Genomic DNA, 19,661 nt, shown 5'->3' with positions numbered 1-19,661 from the left:
TACATAAGTTGGGACACAGAAAGGAATAGACAGAAACACTGGACACCATCTACTGGTAGATAGAACAGTTGCTTGAGACTGTAAGACCAGACTGACCAACCTGTGCAACACCTGGATTGACTACAAGAAAGCCTACAACTCAATGCAACACACATGGATCCTGGAATGCCTAGAACTGTACAAGATCAACAGGACCCTAAGAGCCTTGACCAGGAATTCAGTAGGAATGTGGTGAACCACCTTTAAGCCAGTTGCAAAAGTCCTCATCAATTGGGGGATTTGCCAAGGAGATGCTCTGTCCCCACTGCTGTTCTACATAGACCTGAATCCCCTCAGTCAGATCATTAACAAGACTGGCTATGTATACTGACTATGAAATGGAGCAATCATCAGCCAACTACTATACATGGATGACATCAAGCTGTATGCCAGGAGTGAATGAGACATTGATTCACTGATTCACACCACTAGGATCTACAGCAGTGACGTTAGAATGTCATTTGAACTAGGGAAGTATAGTCGGATGGTAACAAAGAGAGGGAAGGTAGTCAGGATTGAGGGTATTGGACTACTAGAAGGCAACATTGCAGACTTCGATGACAGCTACGTGGGAATCCTACAGGCAATGGAAAACCATGAAGAGGCCGCTAGAAAAGTTGCAACCACCAGTGTCTGGCATCGTACTGAGGAGCATCTGTCCAGAGAATGGCCTGGAAGTCCCAAGGTCAAAATGGGATATGCCCCCTAGGGTGGTTGAATATGACCAGTGTTGGGACTAACGCGTTATTAAGTAACGCGTTACAGTAACTACGTTATTATTGTGGTAATGAGCACGGTAACTAGTTATTATGCCAAAACCAGGAACGCGTTACTCGTTACTGGGATTTAGATAGGCTCGTGTGGTGGATATCGCGGAGCTTCCACAGATTCAATAACATTAGCAAGTGGTGGAGGCCAGCAGGTGGATGAAGGAAAAGGGAGGCAAGAGGAGAGACCCGAAGCGGCCGCCGGTCCGCGTGTCAGGTGAACTGAACTTCAGGTAAGAAGTTATGACCTGCAGTCTATCTGAGTCAGATATAAACCAAGTTTAGGTGGAGTTTATTTTCGGTATGCTGACATTTTCGTACTGCGTGCTAGCTAGCATGACGGAGTTTCTATACAGCTGGGTGGGTGCTATTACTGATGTTGAACTTTATTTTGTTCATACGGTTAATTATTAGAGTTGCCAACCGTCCCGTAAAAAACAGAATCGTCTGGTATTCAGAGAAAATATTACGCGTTTCGTACTGAGGTGAAAAGGAACACAGTTTGTCCCGGACTTCAGCTACAATGAAAAAGACACAAAGCTGAAGCTGCACAGCTGACTATTCTTCTCTCATTCTCTCCTCTCCCTCTCCCGTTTCTACTTCAATCACGAAACTGATCAATGATCAGCTGATCGGCTTTTCTCTCTTGTTTATTTATCGCCCACTTTGCGCCAGAAAGAGGAAACCAGTCGCGTTAAACAACAGCAGCACGTTTAAGCTTGATCAGCTGTTATTAGAATTTATTTAATATTAATTTCTAGTATCAGCTGATGTTTGCTGGAGCCACAGCTGTAAAGCTGCTGGTCATGATATCGGTTTGGTTATCTGGTGAGAGGGAAACATGCAGATGAAACCAGGAGATGTCCTTACTGAATCATCAGCGCTGAACAGGTGATGTAGAAACAGGTTTACCTTTTAGGCCACATGAATGAGTTGAAGTTATGAACTGTTTCTGAGAGACCAATAACACCAGGATCCTTTTCTATGTAGCTGACAGCTGGTAACTGTGCAGGGGCGGGTCTAGCAGGGGGCCAGGTAGGGCATTAACAGGGAAAGGGGGGGACAAGAAAATACTTTTCTTTATTATTCTCATTTAAAATGTCTCGCTTTTAAAAAAATAATTATCTGAGTCTTACAACAAACAATTGATAGATTGATACATATATACCATCAGAACAGTGTACATCACTGTCACAACAGCGTTTATTTTCATTCAAAGGCTTTATGATTTTTCCTATAATGGTGGGCTGGTCTCTAGTCAAAATGCCCGGGACGATTTTTTTGTCCCAGTCCAGCTCTGTATGCAGCTCATCTGCAGTCTGGTGTTACCTACATCTTCCTATTCAGAAGACAGAATTTCCAAGTTCTGAGTACAATCAAAAGCACCACGACTGCAGTTTTTGTGTTGGATGTAAAAGCAGGCTAGAATCATGCGGCGGTCAACGACGGTCCAGGCGTGATTTCTCTCGTGGAAATGTGCACATTATTTTTCCTTTCTGTTGGTAGGTGGCACAGTGCACTTGTGGCAAGTAAGCAAGCTAGAAGACTGGCAGTCTGGCTGGGTATCCAGTTACGGAAGCAACACATTAACAAGAGAATTCTGAGTAAAACCAAAGTTACTTTCCCTAGTAACTAGTTACTTTGAAAGTAACGAGTAACTTGAAGTAACTGAGTTACTTTTTTAGAGAAGTAACTAGTAATGTAACTAAGTTACTAATTTAAAGTAACTTACCCAACACTGAATATGACCAAGCTAAAATCCTGTGGGACTTCCAGATACAGACAGAAAGCCTGGTGATGGCTAACCAACTGGACATAGTAGTGGTGGGCAAGCAAAGGAAGATGGATGTAGCGATAGGTGTAGCTATACCAATTGATAGCAACATCAGGAAGGAAGAACATGAGAAGCTTGAGAAATACAGAGGCTGAGAGAGGAGCTAAAGAAGATGTGAAGAGGATGAAGGCAACAGTGGTCCCAGTGGTAATCGGAGCATTCTGGATAACATTTTTAGATCTTTGTTCAGAAGACAGCATTCCTAAGAACAGCAGAGGTACTTTGCAAAACCCTCAAGCTTCCAGGCCTCTGGTAGAGGACCCGAATTTGAAGGATAAAGACCGTGCGCGGGGGCAAGTGGGGAATTTTTTTTATACATGGGGCTTCCTTTTTAACCACGCTTATTGGTAGTGCACAAAACAGATGAGGAAGTCAAGAAGGAGAAAACATCATGAACTGCAAATGAAGTGATAAGTCAGTAAAGTGATTTCTAAAATTTCATTGAAAGTGGTGCAAAAAAATATACTTTAAGGCATTACAATATATATCTTAACATTTTCCATGTTTTTGTGACATTTTATTATTTTTGTCATATCTTTTTTCTCTCCATCACAAGCTTCTTCCCATTTTTCAAATTGCTACCTCTTGCCGTCTTGCTTTCTCTACTCCTGTATTAATCTTCTGTGTTCCTATTTTCTCCATTTTCCATCTCTGGTGTTGCTCTTAGACAGATTTTTAGTCTCCATCTGTCCTCATTTGTGTCCTGCAGCGTAGGGAGCTATTAGAGTGATAGAATTGAGATGCACAGCAGGGGGAGATATAGACTCAGAGAGAAAGAAAACTGGAATTAAAGAGAGTGAAATGGAGGTACAGGGCTTCAAATAAGAGCAAATGTTAAGCAGACAGATACATTTGATGCTCATAGCAAACACAAAAACAACATTATCTTGAAACTACACTGAAAAAGAGAAAATAACGAAACTTACAATGCATCCTGAAGGTTATTCTATGAGCTTGCACTACACCACTAAAAACTATTCCTTTACCAAGAACCATGGTAAGAAACCTTAGATATCGAAATTATGATTCCCAAAGTACATTTCAGCAGGACAAATCAAATAGCTGAGCTTTAAATTGTGTTATTAAAAAAAAACCCCACCAAAAACATGTAACATTAAGCAACATGCTCTCCAGCATAAATGGAATTACTTTAACGTTTAGTCTGCCAGTGCGCCCCAGGGTGGCTGTGGCTACAATGTAGCTTGCCATCACCAGTGTGTGAATGTGTGTGTGAATGGGTGGATGACTGAATGTGTAAAGCGCTTTGGGGTCCTTAGGGACTAGTAAAGCGCTATACAAAAATACAGGCCATTTACAGGCCATAGTCTAACTTTTTGGTCAAATTAGAAGTTTAGGTGGGTGTATGTTCAATTACCTGCCCTGCTTTTTGTGGCAACATATATTTGAAACAAGCAACAAGCGGCTTTATAGTAGGACAACGAATACCTTAATAGAATAAAAAGGTTTTCAACCAGGAACTTTTCACACTTGACCATCTCTATTACACAAGCAAACGGGCATGCTGGCAAAAGTAGTTAACCTTAGTTATTTGAGTCTACCATTTCCGTAAACTCAAATTATTAACTAGCATGTGGTACTTCTGTCCAAGAATGCAGATGAGATAGCTGACCATTGCATATATGTTTATTTTTCCATGCTCTGTCCTCCTTTAGATACAGATATAAATGTGTTTTCTTAACCAAATACTATTATTGTATGTGTGAATGAGTGGATATGAAGTGACCATTCCATCTATAAAAGTACATGCGTGTACAGGCACACACACGGGTGTGAGAGTCAATGTTACGTGTGTCTGTCAATTTGCGTGTTTCCTGCACTGAGCCACAGGAGGCCATCATTTGCCACTTCAAAGTACTTATGCATAATCCTGTGTGGATTCATTTGCACTTGAAACCCACAGATTGAGAGTGAGAGAGAGAAGGAGGGAAAAGCAGACCAGGAGAGGAGAGCGAGTGCAACGCAAGCTGAGGAAAAACTCTGACCATGTGCAACATAAAATGTGCTCTCAAGAGTATCTGGATTGTGTGTGTCTGGAGGAGCAAGATTACATGAGTCATATTCTTGACAATTTTGGCTCCTTCCATCTCCACCTCTCTCTCTCTTTACTATAGCGTGTATGTTCATCTTCCCTTCATGTTTTTTTTAATTTTTGGAGGAATTTTGAGGAAAGCTCTTACAGGGATGCCCTGTTGGGATTCATTCATGCATGGGAAACTAACTAACAGATTGTACTATTCATCACAAATTGATGCACAATTTTTTTTAAATGTAGTTTTTTTTTAAATGTGTTTTACTTTTGTCCATATTTGGTTACATTTAGGTCAAACCTTTTGGAAACCTTCCTCTAGTAGCTATTTAGTAACGTAGCCTGCTTGTGTTATATATGGGCAGGAAAAAATGATTTGTGGTGTGTATGATGTTATCTCATGGTTTTTAAGTGTCTGTCTAGCCATCACAGCTTAATGTCACACCCTCAGGCTATGATGCCCAAGCGTGTTCGCCCCAAGAGTGCAATTTGTTCAACTAGTGTGATTGCTGCCTGCTGCAATACAGCTGGACTCGGACACAGATCACGTAGTGTGATCGCTGTGTGTGTCCCAACACAGATCTTAAATGCTTCCTCAGTGGCAGGTACATCTGTAAAACTGGCTTTGTTAAGTAATTAACAAATACGTGAAAGGACTGTGTCATCACTTCTACAATTAGGCGGTAAAATACAAACAGTCATTCATACTGATTATGAGTGCTTTTAAAAAAGCACGTTTCCGTGAAAGAGAAAGAGAGCAGGAAGGAAAGACTTGAGGTGCTGAGACAAACTGATGCGTTCATTGAGGGCAACATGGGTTCAGGCCAGCAGGGGAGTACACACAGTTGAGTTTAAGCACAGTACGAGGCAACTTAGTTTAGTGTGTTTTAGTTAAATTAGTCTGGGATCTATCTGTTAGTCACTGGCGTTCCTGAAGAGCCAGTAGCTGTCTTGGTTAAGAATTTGCTGTCACCTGTTTACAAATGGAGATATTTTTGAAGGAGTTTAAAAAGGAAAATCCTTATCAAACTTCACACTTTGACAAATGCAGTGTGATTTTTGCTCTCAACAATGATAGCATGGCAGCTAAGGAATGCTTAAACAGGTTAGGCCAATAAAAGCTGACTACAAGACAGCTACAAACAAACATCGTGCACTCCTGGTGTATTATGTTGTTTGCATCAAAACTCCCACTTGACTCACTTATGATTATATATATATATGAAATTACATTAATATGACTGCTTGTTGGTTGACAGCAGTTTACTTAGCTGTTTGCTTTTCTCATGTAGATTGACTTCATTCTGGGGTAAACAAACATGTAAATATAGCGTAAATATGGCACAAATAACTACACAAGTTAATGTCTCTCGGCACACAGTATTGCGGTTTTCTGTCGCAACAAAACTCTCAATGACTTTTCTTTTTTTGTGACAGCTGCTACACTTTTATGTTGCCCTGTCAGCAGAGCAGTGTGTGTTCATTTATGTGTGTGTGTTTGTATGAGTTCAGTTATACTCCAGGACTTTTATTTTATGTCAATCCAGTCTCTGAGTTCTCTAATAATTGTAAAAGTGCCAAAAGTAATCTTCAAAACACTGACTCATACCAGTTTCAAAACTTTTAGAGCCTCACAGCACTTGCTCAACTAAACAGCTACTCTGAAAAAAGAACACAATCATGTTATCCCTGTGACTTCAACCTTGTCTGACAGCTTGTGTGCAACCATACTTCATGGTATGGTTTTATGAGTTTCTTCAAACAAATAGAAAAAGATGGGACTTGCTTATCTGTTACAGAATACAAGGGTAAGGTTCTTCACCAAAGTTTCTACTTCTGACTTTTGGCACAAACATTTTTACATAAAAAAAACACATGACGTAATGGCTCATCAAAATGAAACATAGAGTGGAAAACAAGTCTTAACATTCAGTCTTGTGTGTTGTGACAAGCACAGTATTACAGAGTAGTTATGACTTCAAAATCTTGCAGTTAAGATTAGAGGGTTAATCTCAAGCCATGTTTCTAGAAATGTATTGTACATGGATGAAGCTTCAGAAGTACAAATGAAGTTTCTATAGATGTAGAGCTAAAGACAAAATTGTTACTTGAAAGTGTATGCAATTACTTAAGAATGTGTAAAAGGGCTGAAACCACTGGTGGGCAACACTGGAGTGGATGATGAGCAGAACAAGGCAGGCGTTTGAGCCCAGTGTTTTTTGTTTATTTTTATTTTTTTTATGTTGAGGAGGAGCAATGCAGTTTAGAACAACTGGAGTGTCAGTGGTAACCAAAAGCAGGGTTGGCAAGGTTTGACTGGGGCTCTATGCAGCTCTTCGTCTCTGGAGACGACAGAGTGCAAAAATTCAGGGAAGGCCTAATCTGCCATATATAGATGGCGATGTTTTCTGAGGTAGTTAAAAGTTAAGAAGCTCCACAGTCGCAAGATGAAAGCTGCCTTGAGATGCTGAAAGCTCTACACATTGTAGGATCCTGTGTGCCTCTTAGTGTGACAGATTTGGAAATTCGTTGCTAAAACTTAGAACCAGGAGGAGCCATGCAATTTCAGTTTATGGTCATGGAACCAAACCTGGAACAGCTCTGTATTGTTCCAACATTGCTGGAGATGTCAAAGCAGCAAGCTCAAAGTATATATGGTGAAGTTAGCATGTTATATAATCCACCAGGTTAACTGTTCTAGGAACAAAATGTGCACAGTTGTGTGTCTTGCTGGCATCGAGTGCTGAGTGATTTGTAGCTAGACTAGACTGAGCAATGTGACTCAGAACCTCTGCTGATGTAAAGATGTGTGGTTGAGCTGTTTTGGATGAATCTAGGTCACGCTGTTCAGGGCGTGCAACCTTCACAACTAACTAGCCATGAGGGAGAGAGAGAGAGAGAGAGCAATAACTACAGTTATTAGTGTCTACCCCCCTCACTCAGCCAGCAAATTCATCCATGTTTTTTGTGCATTCAGAGCATTTGTGAATGCATGTATGTAAAACCATTCCAAATATGCTTGTATTTACTGTATGTGTGTGTGTTTCCCTGCATTGCTTTGATGACTGTAGACAGCAGGAAAAGAAAATAACCTTCAGGCAGATAGCTGGAGAGCTGGAGAAAGGAGAAGGAAAATGAGACGATTGGAAGGGAAAAAAGGAGATAGATAAATGATCTGAGAAAAGGGACTATAACATATACAACTATACATAACCTCGTATGTAAAAACATACATACGAGGTAACAATAAACTGATATGGGACCCTTTATATTTCATTTATTAATTATTCACTATTATTTAGCTTAGATTCTCTCAGTAAATAACTCATTGCCTAAGCACTCGTATTTCTATTTGATAAAGTTTTTCTTTTCATTAACTCAGAAGTTAGAAAAAGCCTGAGGAAATTTAACATATCTGCACATTTTTTTCTAATTGTTTGGTGCCTGTCTTTCTACAAACTGAACCAAACATGAATGCAGTAACTAACACGTAATCCTAAACAACAAATTTTGGGCATGTTTTTCTCAGTTAGATTTTTGATAGTTTATAATTTGAGTTATTTAGCAAGTTAATCTTGTTGAGTGTTTTGACTTTTTGGAAGTATCACAAAAATATGAGTGTAAAAGAGAGGAAGGAGAAGTGGGATGTCTGGAAGGAGTCCTTTCTTGCTGTTTCACTCTAATCACTGCTCACCTCTTTTATACCTCCACACAAACTCACTGCTCTCAAATATTTTTACCTCCCTGTATGTAACTCTGACTTTTAGTCCACACTTTCTTGCATATTAACACTACACACTGCTTGTTGTCATCCCTGTTTGCACAATGCCACATATTTACCAGTTAAAAATATAAAGCTTAAGGCGTAGTCCCACACACTGAGTCAATGCTCTTTCTTGGTGAGGAAAACCACAAGATGTTTCTTAAATTCTTCAAATATTACATAGTATGTTGTAGAGATGGACCGATCCGATATTAGGTATCGGTATCGGTCCGATACTGACGTAAATTACTGGATCGGATATCGGCGAAAAATAAAAAATGTAATCCGATCCATTAAATATCAAAAAAGCACCTCACAAAACTTGCGACACGGCGTAACTCGGCTCATAACCGTAGCAGTCAGAGCAGTGTGCTCACATGATAGAGCGGCTGTGTGTATTTGTAGCCTCGCTAGCAATCCAGCAATTCATCTCCGAGGAAGTTATCCCAGAGAGAAGTAAAGCAAGTGTGTAAGTTCATCTCTGAATGTTTGTAAAGCGTACCTGCGTTAAGCTTAACCACCGATATATGGAGCGTCTGCCTCTCTCTCTCTCCCTCTCCTGCCGCTACTTCATGAAACTCCTCAATGATCAGCTGATCGGCTTTTCTGTCGCAAGTCCGTCTCTCTTCTTTGTTTTTGGCCCACTTTGCACCAGAAAGAGGAAACCAGCGGCTGAACAACAGCAGCACGTTTAACCTTGATAAGCTGTTGTTAGAATGTATTTAATATTACTTCCTAGACCAGGATCCTTTTCTACGTAGCTGACGGCTGGTAACTGTGCAGGGGCGGATCTAGCAAAGTTTAGCCAGGGGGCCGATAGGGGCATTAACAGGAAAAGGGGCACAAAGACTTTTCTTTCTTATTCTCATTTAAAATGTCTAACTTTTAATAAATAATTATCTGAATCTTACACCCAAAGTTTTAATCTGATGTAAAATGTATAGAAGTCCATTACTGTATATAGTAACTGTTAAGTCTAATATACCCTAGTAAGCTATAGTACTTTTTCCTTTGGGAAGGTACCATCTGTGCAGTCTGCAATTCTGTAGAAGAAAGATGTTGAATCTATTTAATTATTCTTGAAAAATAATTTATTTCTGTGCATTTTTTTCACACTGCATCAAATTAAAGTTGATTATGTCGATTAAGCATCATGAGGTGGAGGGTGGGGGGTGGTTCCCTATTTTTTTTGCTGGGAGTTTGCAACCCTATTAGTTAGGTTGCTTAATATTTCTGCTAAGTACTCTTTAAAATACCAGAATAGGGAGGATGGAGTAGGTTTAAGTTTATTAGATTGATCAGTGTTGCTGAACTATGAAATATTTTGGGTGCAATGTATTTTTTACATACAGGTATAACAGAATAGCTTTAGTGTTGTTGTTTATTTCAACTTGAGTATGAACTTATACAAAATGCAGCAAGATATTAAAAAAACAGTTTTATTGATTAAAAAACACACTATATCGGATTCATATCGGTATCGGCAGATATCCAAATTTATGATATCGGTATCGGACATAAAAAAGTGGTATCGTGCCATCTCTAGTATGTTGTGGCCACAGTGATTCTGCTGTGGAAACAGGCATAGTTAGAAATGAAGGGTTCAGTGCCACATGTCTCACTGCATATCACTGCTTTTGGTACCTGTTGAAAATCAAGCTTTGGCTGTTTGGCAGAGGTTGAGTCGTAGGGTGGAGGATAGTTCTTTTTGGCCCATGCTGTGCTACCATCTGCCAGCTGTCCTTTAATGAAAGTAATATTAATGTCTTCAATCCTAAACATTGTAGACTACTTTGCTACTTTCATTCTACCTCCAGAGGAACTGAAGTCATCTGATTGTAGTTCAGGGGAAAAAAAATAACCTTAATTGACTGTTTTTCCTCTCAGTGGATAATTGAAGAACCTTTGTAACACAATTAACAGCATTGGTTGTCTGATAGGTAACTGTCATGAGATTACAAAGTACAGCACTACAATTGTGAGTTACAGAAAAATGTAATGTGACTACAGTAGCATGTTACTTTATTTGCTGTGTTATACTCAGCACTTTTCATTAGAAGAATATCCCTACCTGTTTAAACTATTGTATGTTCTTTCTCTTTACCTGGCTTTGTTACATCCACATATGTTTTTATATCTATGTCCACAAAACAAATATTCACGATACAACTGTCTCTCCTCAACATGACATTGTAGATAAAATAACAAAATAATTTGATTTTGCTTTATTAATGCCTTTAAAATCAGTTGACATTAGTTGACATAATTTTCTTTCTTCTGCGGGAAGATCATGTGTGGTAAAACTCACTCAGAAAAAAAAGTAAGTTAAGAGTGCATGATAGACTGTTGGAAGAATCCATCCATCTTGTTCCGCGGCCCAGTCGCGGGGGCAGCGGCCTAAGCAGAGAAACCCAGACCTCCCTCTCCCAAGCCACCTCCTCCAGCTTATCCAGGGGAACACCGAGGCGTTCCCAGGCCAGCCAAGAGATACAAGCTCTCTCCAGCATGTCCCGGGTCTGCCCCGGGGCCTCCTCTTGGTGGGATATGCCCAGATCACCTCACCCAGGGGCATCCTTATCAGATGCCTGAACCACCTCAACTGGCTCCTTTCGATGTGGAGGAGCAGTGACTCTACTCTGAGCCCCTCCCGGATGGCTGAACTTATCACCCTATCTCTAAGAGAGAGGCCAGTCACCCTTCGGAGGAAGCTCATTTCCGCCGCTCGTATCTGCAGTCTCGTTCTTTGGGCCACTTTCCACAGCTCGTGGCCATAGGTAAGGGACCGGTACAGCGTCCGCATCATTGCATCTCTCGTTCTCCCGCTCCTTTTTCCCATCACTTGTGAGCAAGACCCCAAGATACTTAATTCTTAATTCTTCTGTTGGAAGAATTACCCAGCTAACTTGATTTGCTGAGACGCACCCCAGGCATTAACATTTAGAGATGTAAGTTGATAGGGGTGCTATTTAAAGGCTGGGGAAGCTTCTCTTCCTTTTGGGAGGCAATATAATGTCAAACACTGAAACACTTCATTAGTAAAATTAAGTTTTCTAGTAGTTGTGTTTCAAAAATAATTCAAAATATAAAGTCGTGCTGAGATCATGAATATTAAATGGCTCTCCAGGTATCTGATTCCTCTCTGGTGGAATGTAACCTGTCAAAGACCTGAAGGATGACTGAGACAAGCTGCAGTAACAAATAGACCAGCAACAAATTATCAAAGAACAAATAGCTTGTATCCTTGCACCAGTACCCCACTCCTAAATTATTGCCTGATCACCTAGAGCTTTTTTACAGGTTCACAAAGATCTTATTGAGTGTCTCAGAAAAGCCATAACTAATCTTAAATGTGTTACTAAACAATGTATTACTGTCCTAAACTGTGTCAAAAATATGACATGGTCTATAAAATTAGGCAATTACAGGAACCAAGCTAACTCAGAGAAAGAACTCTAAATCTAAAACAGGGTTTTATTTTATTTCACCCACCTTTGAAATATATGTGGATGAATAGGCAGAGTCACTAAACTCATACTCTCTCCTGGCTTTTCTATAATAGAATGAATTGTTTTTCACTCTCTTTCCTTCTCACCTTATTTTATCTCTTTGTTGCTCACTCTCCCACACAGGCTCTCAAAATCTCCTTCTCCTTTTTTTGCGCCTTAATACTCGCTCACTTTTTCCCTAAGCTCATCCTACTCTCTCTCTCTCTCTCTCTTCCACCCTTCACATTGTGTACCTCTCTCTCCCCCACCCCCTCCCTCTTGGGGCTTGAGTGGTCGTAACGTAAGCGCCAGTCATCTCTTATCATCGCCTCTGTGTTCCCTGAGCGCGCGGCAGTCCACATCTCTCCCTCTGTCTCTTCTTTTCTCTGTCCTCTTATCTTTTCGCTTCTGTTTGTCTCTTTCTGCCTTTTCTGTGGATGGTACACTAATAAGGAAAACTCAATGTCTGCCGTCATGTTTTGTGGCTTGAGAAGGGACGTTGGGGCAAACAGTGTCGGTGAGTGTGGAGCCCAAGAGGGAAATTATTTTATTGAGTGTTCAACAGTTTTGCAATTTGTATTCTTTGTTATTTATTTATCGGTGGCATTGTTGTGCTGATTGAACTACATTTCCCAGGAATTGCCTCCCATTCAATAATTCCATGATGCATCCTGTTGTTTGGGAATTCGTATAATAAAAACAGTTTTCTGTAGGTGGCGCTCTTTTCTATGTTCAGCTTTGTTCATGTTTTCTATTGATATAGTTTTTTGTATGTGTTTTTTTTCTATTTATTTATTCTCATTTCAAACAACAATGCTTGTCACATTTGATGGGAGTGTTTCTTTTTTTTCTTTTCTTATTATCTTTGGTCACCGTTTTCTTGTCTCAGATTTATGCTTTTGTATTAGGTGTTGTGGTATTCTCACCATGAATGGAAGAAAAACCATGATTGTTATTATCAGGACTACTTTGTGAATTCATGTATACCTTAAACGATCATGTTCACATATACTAATTGTATGATGCAGAGCAAAGATAAGATTTGGTTCTTCATCATGGTTAATATGTGTTAACCATAGACTGTATAATAAGATGGCTGTAGCTGTTTTGTGAAGTATCATTTTAAAGTCTTATGTATAGCACTTATTGAATCTGATTTGACCACATTTGGAGAAGAGGTTAGAGCCAGGAAGGTATCGGTGAACACTACCACTGGTTAATTAGCTTGATTGGTAGGGTCCATAGTCTAGTCCATAACTCTCTGCCATATTGAATTAATCCAATGGGATGCTTATAGTGAAAAATAAGCTTGGAACAAAAAAACCCCCAAAAAACAATTTGAACAGGTGCAACTGAGCCCCTTTGTTAAGGTATCCCTAAAAACAATCAGTGTACATAGACCCAAAATATGAAGTTTTTTTGGAGTTAGCATGACTTTGAAACTGATATATTATCAATTTTTAAACTAACATATTTCAACTAAATTGACTTAACCAATCCAAGTATTTTGTATTACCTAAACCAAACTAAGTAGGTTTTATTGCTTAAACTTAAGTAGTTTCAATAAAATAAATAAATAGATAAATAAAAGATCCCAATAAGATGTGTGACTCAAACTGCTGTCTGCCAATCCATCCTGTTTATATACTGTATGTGCACTTTTTTGCCCTTTAAAGTGGAAAACGTTTGGATAAGTGAAGATGCATCAACATCTATTGTATGAGGTCAGGTTCCTGCTCAGGAAAAAAAACAACAACAACAACAATAAAGCGAATGCATCGATGCAGATTTTTTAAACCATTTCTCCAATTCATGGTCATAGGGTTGCTGGATCCTATCACAGTTGTCATGAGCAAGAGGCAGGATACATCCTGAACAGGTCATGAGTCTACTGCAGGACGAACACATCAGACAACTATTTATGCCCATATTCATACCTACAGTCACCAATTGATCACCACTTAATCAGCAATAGAACACTTTTGCAGATTACTGGTGCTACATGACAAAGTGGTATAAATGCTTTTGGAAAAAGTATCATATTGTTTTATAACATTATGTGCTATTGATTCAATCTGAAGTATTCCACATGGTGTCATAGCCAAGAAACAAAACTAGCAACCATGATATCAGCATAACACATTTCTGATTCTGTTCCTCTACAACATACAGTACATTAGCGTAGTAAAGTTAACGAGATGCATCAGGAGTATTAATAAGGTGAGCACCATCCTATTTCATGCACGAATGAACATAGTGGGAGATATATTCTGTGAAATGGCCTCAGAGACTAACCAAGATGATAACAATGCAGTGAGACTCACAAAGGTGCTTTTATTTCTTTTAGTTTTATGTAGATACAGACACAGTAGAGGTTCCGTATTTCACTGCATGCTTTGAGCTATTACTGTAATTTAGATTCATTATTACAGAAGATTAAAACGGAAAAGTTAAGTTCCCTAACACTGCATATTTTAAAAGACTGTGACAAAAAAAACATTTTAATTTATTTTTTTTAAGTAGTTTGATACTGTAGTTCTCATATGTCTCTTAGAATATTACCAAATAGACAGTTTTTCACTTCTTTATGCTGTTTGCACTGTTTTGTGGGGCTGATTTAATCTCATCATTGCTGAAGGGATAAGGATATAAAGCAGAAATAGACAATAAATGTATGATGAGAGCTTTATCACCACATTGGCTTTCTGGCGACAGCTTTGACCACACTGATAATTTAATATTCAGAGTTGGCAAAGGTACAAACATTCTTCAGTTCAGGGGAGGTAAAGATACTTGTCTTAAAAATACATTGGTGAAAGTTAAAGTACTCTTTCAACTTCTTTATTCAAGTAAAGCTAAAAAAAAAGAGCACAGGTTGTTGCCTACATTGCAAGTGGGTAAGTTTGCCTCCACATCTAAAAATGAAAATATGTATAGTCAGGATTTGGTGAGGAACCCCAAAATCAGCTGTAGTAGTGGAGTGTGGGGAAAAAGTCCCTTAAAAATAAGTCATAATAATTTCCATTGTGTGGATTTTGTATGCAGGCTGTGATGAGCCAACTTGTGCTGCTGCTCTGAAATTCACTGCTCTTTGGTATTTTCAACCTCTAAGCAGTATAAAGCATTTTGTAGGTAGAATTAAGTGAGTGAATTTAATCAGCATCATCATGTTAAAGGTCCAGTCATTCATTTTTTGAGTTTATTTATTGGGAAAAAAAGAATATCGTCCTCATAAATATATGGTGATTATTATGTAAGTACGTCTTCCAACAAATTGATGCATTTTCATGCACTTTGAATTAATCCATTAAATATTACAAAGGCCCCACCAGCTTTAATATAGTGGCTGAGATGGATAGTCCCATTTTTCCTAATCATGTTTTATGTAGGGGAGGAGAGGAGGACTCATAGGCATTTGTGTGCTGTGGAGACAAATTTTAATTCATGCCTGCACCTTCAGACTGAACATGGAAAGGATCAGACTTATGTTTTAGGCAGTCCAACTTGGACAAAGGATGATTCCCTTTGTGCTTGCTCCTCTTTTGTAGCACCAGAAATTTTATTCATTCTGGTCCATAATTATATGTTTTTGCCTTTAGTCTGCAATAAGGATCACCAAGGTTGTCTTCTAAGTTTTATTGTTCCCTCCATTTAGATTCAAATCGAGTTGATATCCAGAAGGTATTCAGTGACATAAAATAATAAGTCTCCTCAAATGCGTTAAACTTAACAACCCATATATGAAAACGTGGGATATAAAAGTAAAAAAAAAATGCACAAGTTACCTGAAAATTCTATTTAAGTACAATGAAAATATATGTGTACTTTGTTACTTCCCACCTCTGTTAATAGTGACAGTTGTGAGGCAGTGAGTATGTCAGACATTATTATCAGCTTTGCATGTTGCATTCATATTTCTCTGTTGTTTCCTACAAACTGCATTTTCCTCAGCAAGTTGTAACTGTACTCCTCTGGCAGGACATCTGTTCTGTGATTACAAGCATGACGATAATGCAGCTAAACAGAATGCAGACATGAGTGCTCAGTGGCAATCTGCACTCACTGGCCTCTGTTAATAAGTACACCTGTGCAACTATAAAGAGCACGATTAGACATTTGCATTAGATAATGCAAATATCAAGTCTGCATATGACATGGAATTAACACATTTAGACATGTCAACATGGTCAGGATGACTTGCTTAAGTTCAAACCAAGAATCAAAATGGGGAAAAACCGACGCATGCAGAAAAGCATCTCTGTATGTACAAGATGGGAACCTTGAAGTAGATGCATTACAGCAGCACAAGACCACACCAACTGCCACTCCTGTCATCCAAGAACAGGAAACTAAGGCAACTGTTCCAGCAGTCTCACTGATATTGGACAACAGAAGACTGGAAACACAGTTTCCAGCTTTCTGCTAAAACATTCAGATAATATGGGGGATATTTTCTTGGTAAACATTGGCTCCTTTAGTACCATTTGTGGATTGTTTAAGCTTACCTGAGTACTATTGACCATCTTTATGGACACAGTGTGTCTCGTAATGGTCTCCACGGTCAAACTGAGCATTTTTGGGATGTGGTGGAATGGCAGTGTAATGTAAATACAGACCAAAATCTTTTGTTAGTCCTGCCAGTATAATGCTGAAAAAGGTTCTGGGATGTTTTTAGCACCTGGTCAAATCTATGCGACAAAGAATTAAGGCCGTTTTGAAGGGAAAAAGGGCCCAACCCGGTACTAACAAGGTAGACTTAGTAAAGGGACTACTGAATGTATAATTGTTCAGACTGATCATTTGTAATTAATAACACTAATTATGAAAATAGAAAACTGCTTTTGAATATTTTCAGCGACAGAACAGCACATTTCTTACTGTGTCTTTAACACATTACGTTCTCTTCCCTGTCATTTACATTTTTAGACAGTTAGATAATGCTCTTACCTCAAGCAGCTTACAAGCACTCCAGGTGCATCACGGCAGCGTGTGCGGGGGATCAAACCATGTGACTAATTAATGACGGGACTGTCTTTCTCATCACAACACCCAGTTATTTCTCATTTTCATCACTCTTCTCTTTCTCTCCCTTTGCCGGTCCTCTGATAAAACCAACTCAACTTAGTTAACTGAACATCAGTTTGAATCTGCTACAGAGATGTGTTGGCACAAGAAACAAAACTGTAACTTCAAAGGTGTTTTTGACATCTTTTTCCTGCCCTACAACTGCCAAGCTGATTTCTCCTTGTGCCTGATTTTCTTCATCTGTGAGATTTTTCTGTCTTTGTTGAAATCCAACAGTACTTTTGTTTGTCATGTTTTTAGGGAAGTTTGCCTCCTATTATGGTGGATTTGGTGACGTTTAATGTGTCTTATAGTTGAAGTGCAAATCTCGTGCAACAATGTAGTTTTTTTTTAATGTATTTTTATGGCAATAATCAGATGACCTGACTTGATGTGGAGTACATTTTTTCAGCAGTGTTTTTCAGAGTGTGTGGTGATAAAGCTTTTAGAGCAGGAGTGTCAAATATAAGGCAGAATTGGCCTGGCAAAGACTCTGGTCCAGCCCACCAGATGGCATTGGAAAATATCAAAGGATATAGATTTTGAATCTCAAACTGTATTTTCATGTGTTTTACAGTTAGCTTTTCCTGTTGATAAAGACCACCGCCCTGTCTCTCCCCCACCCCTCACAAAACAAACATCAACAAAAAGCTAACATTTTCTGTACATGAACAAAAACTGTATATTTTGTACAAACTTTTTTCTGATTTTCCACATTTATCAGGTAGTTTCACTGGTTCAGCCCACTTAAGAGCAAAGTGGGCTGCACGTAAAATTAGTTTGCCATCACTGTTTTATAGTTTCTGGCAATTTTCTCTCATGATGTCACAAGGCCTTTAACCCCTATCACCGTTTACCTTCAGTGCCCACATTCATTCCAATGCAAGTAAGTGTACATGCTATGTGAAGAAGCAAAGCATGTGATGTGAATGTTTCGGTGGTTAAAGGATGTGTAGACATCAGTGGGTTTAGTGATTTGTTAACCTGTCAGGGTCGCAAATGCCCGCTGTTCATGGACAAAACAGGCACGCCAAGGAACTAAACAAAGCAATTAGATCAAAGACTCCTTGCATCCTCTGAACAGTTCAGGATGACTGTTGAATGAATGGACCACACAGCCTGTTACTATAATCAGCTCAGAAAGTTACCAAACATTTGAGGGAAGACTTCTATACTTGGACTTTATTCTACATTAATTAACATCAGCTATGCACTGGCATTATCACAGTGTCGGTGTGCAGCTCAACACAGCAAGAAGTAAGGAGATGCCTGCTTGTAATTTCAGTAACTACAATAATCTTTAGTTCAGTCATGGAATTGCTTTTTGCCATTTTCATGACGGTGTACAAAATCCTCCTAACTCAGTAACTTAATATTTTCTTTGCAATATCCAATATTCTCCACATTGCTGGAGGTACTAATGTTAAAATCTTACAATTTGGTTGGGAAATCATAAGCAGTAAATTTAATTTTGGCGTTTCTTATCGTTAAAAAGTCCTATTTGTACAACCTGAATCTGAGTGGCTCCGTTTTTTACTACATAATATTTGACTTCAAATTTCTTATTTCTGTCTTTTATATCTCCTGCCTTTCTAAGCTTTATTGTTAAATAACAATACCAGTAAAGCTATCTGTCATGAGAATGCTAAACTTTCACTCTTGTATCATTCAGAGCACATATTGTACATATTGGTTTTGATTTTAAGAATATGTTGATACATCTTTATTTGCAACATGTGTATCAGAACTGTCTGACAGGCAGATAATGTTGTTCTGGACTTAATTTGTAAAACACCTGTTTATTAATCATTTCACTATGACTAAAACCCACAGAGATAAACTTCTGTATCACAGTGCCTGTGCTTAACAGTGAGGCCATGATATAAAGTAACATTTCAGCACAATATTCAGTATTTTTGTGTGGCATATTTGAAGTGAAAGCCAGCCATTTTTCCTTTACATAACTTATATCAGCTCTACTTTTTGAATTGATTTTCTTCATATCTTGAAGAAATGTCCTTTTTTTTTTGCAATTACAGATCTTTAAAAAACAACATTTTTTTGCCCTTATAGCACTGTTCTTGATGTCCTTAAAAATATGTTTTGTTTCTGATGAGGCAAAAAAAAGAGAGGCTGTGAGCAGTGAAGCATTTTACTCTGGGAGAGTAAAACAATATTATAGGAACAAATTATGTTATAGCAGTTTCGGTCATTATAATAAATATAAATACCCAAAAAAGAACATCTTTTGGTTAACTGTCTATTTCAGATGGATGCTGTACTGATGAATATTCTGTGTCATCTGCTTTAGAAAGTTTGTCACAGATAAACTTTAGCAAGAGTTTAGCTTGGCAAGAAAGAGATAAAGAGGTGACACACAGAGAGAGAGACATGAGATCATTAGAACTAAAGTGTTGATGAGACCCCTCTGCTGCACCCCTATTCTACCCTCCAACCAGATCCATACAGGCAGCAATTACCACAACAGACAAGCTATTAACCACCCTAATTACTGCTTGTTCCTTCCATAGACACTCAGTATGTGTGGGTGAGACATCTACTCAGTGCAACTGTGTGTGTGTGAGAGAGAGAGTGTGTTTGGAGAGTGGGTGTAAAAAATTGTGCAAGAGGTGACAGAACCTGTATGTGTACAGGTCAGGAT

At 38.8% G+C, this 19,661-nt stretch overlaps 1 protein-coding gene across 1 annotated transcript in view; it reads left to right on the top strand.

Moving 5' to 3' along the window:
• Positions 1-493: 493 nt before the first annotated feature.
• Positions 494-19,661, top strand: part of grip2b (glutamate receptor interacting protein 2b) — a 79,437-nt gene continuing 60,269 nt past the window's right edge. The window contains exon 1 of the mRNA XM_039612666.1: positions 494-680. Coding sequence (XP_039468600.1) covers positions 494-680 — 187 coding nt within the window. The remainder of the gene's footprint in view (positions 681-19,661) is intronic.

Source organism: Oreochromis aureus, linkage group 5, assembly GCF_013358895.1.
Source record: "Oreochromis aureus strain Israel breed Guangdong linkage group 5, ZZ_aureus, whole genome shotgun sequence".
Classification (NCBI taxonomy): Eukaryota; Metazoa; Chordata; class Actinopteri; order Cichliformes; family Cichlidae; genus Oreochromis; species Oreochromis aureus.
This window is presented reverse-complemented; position numbering and strand designations above follow the sequence as displayed.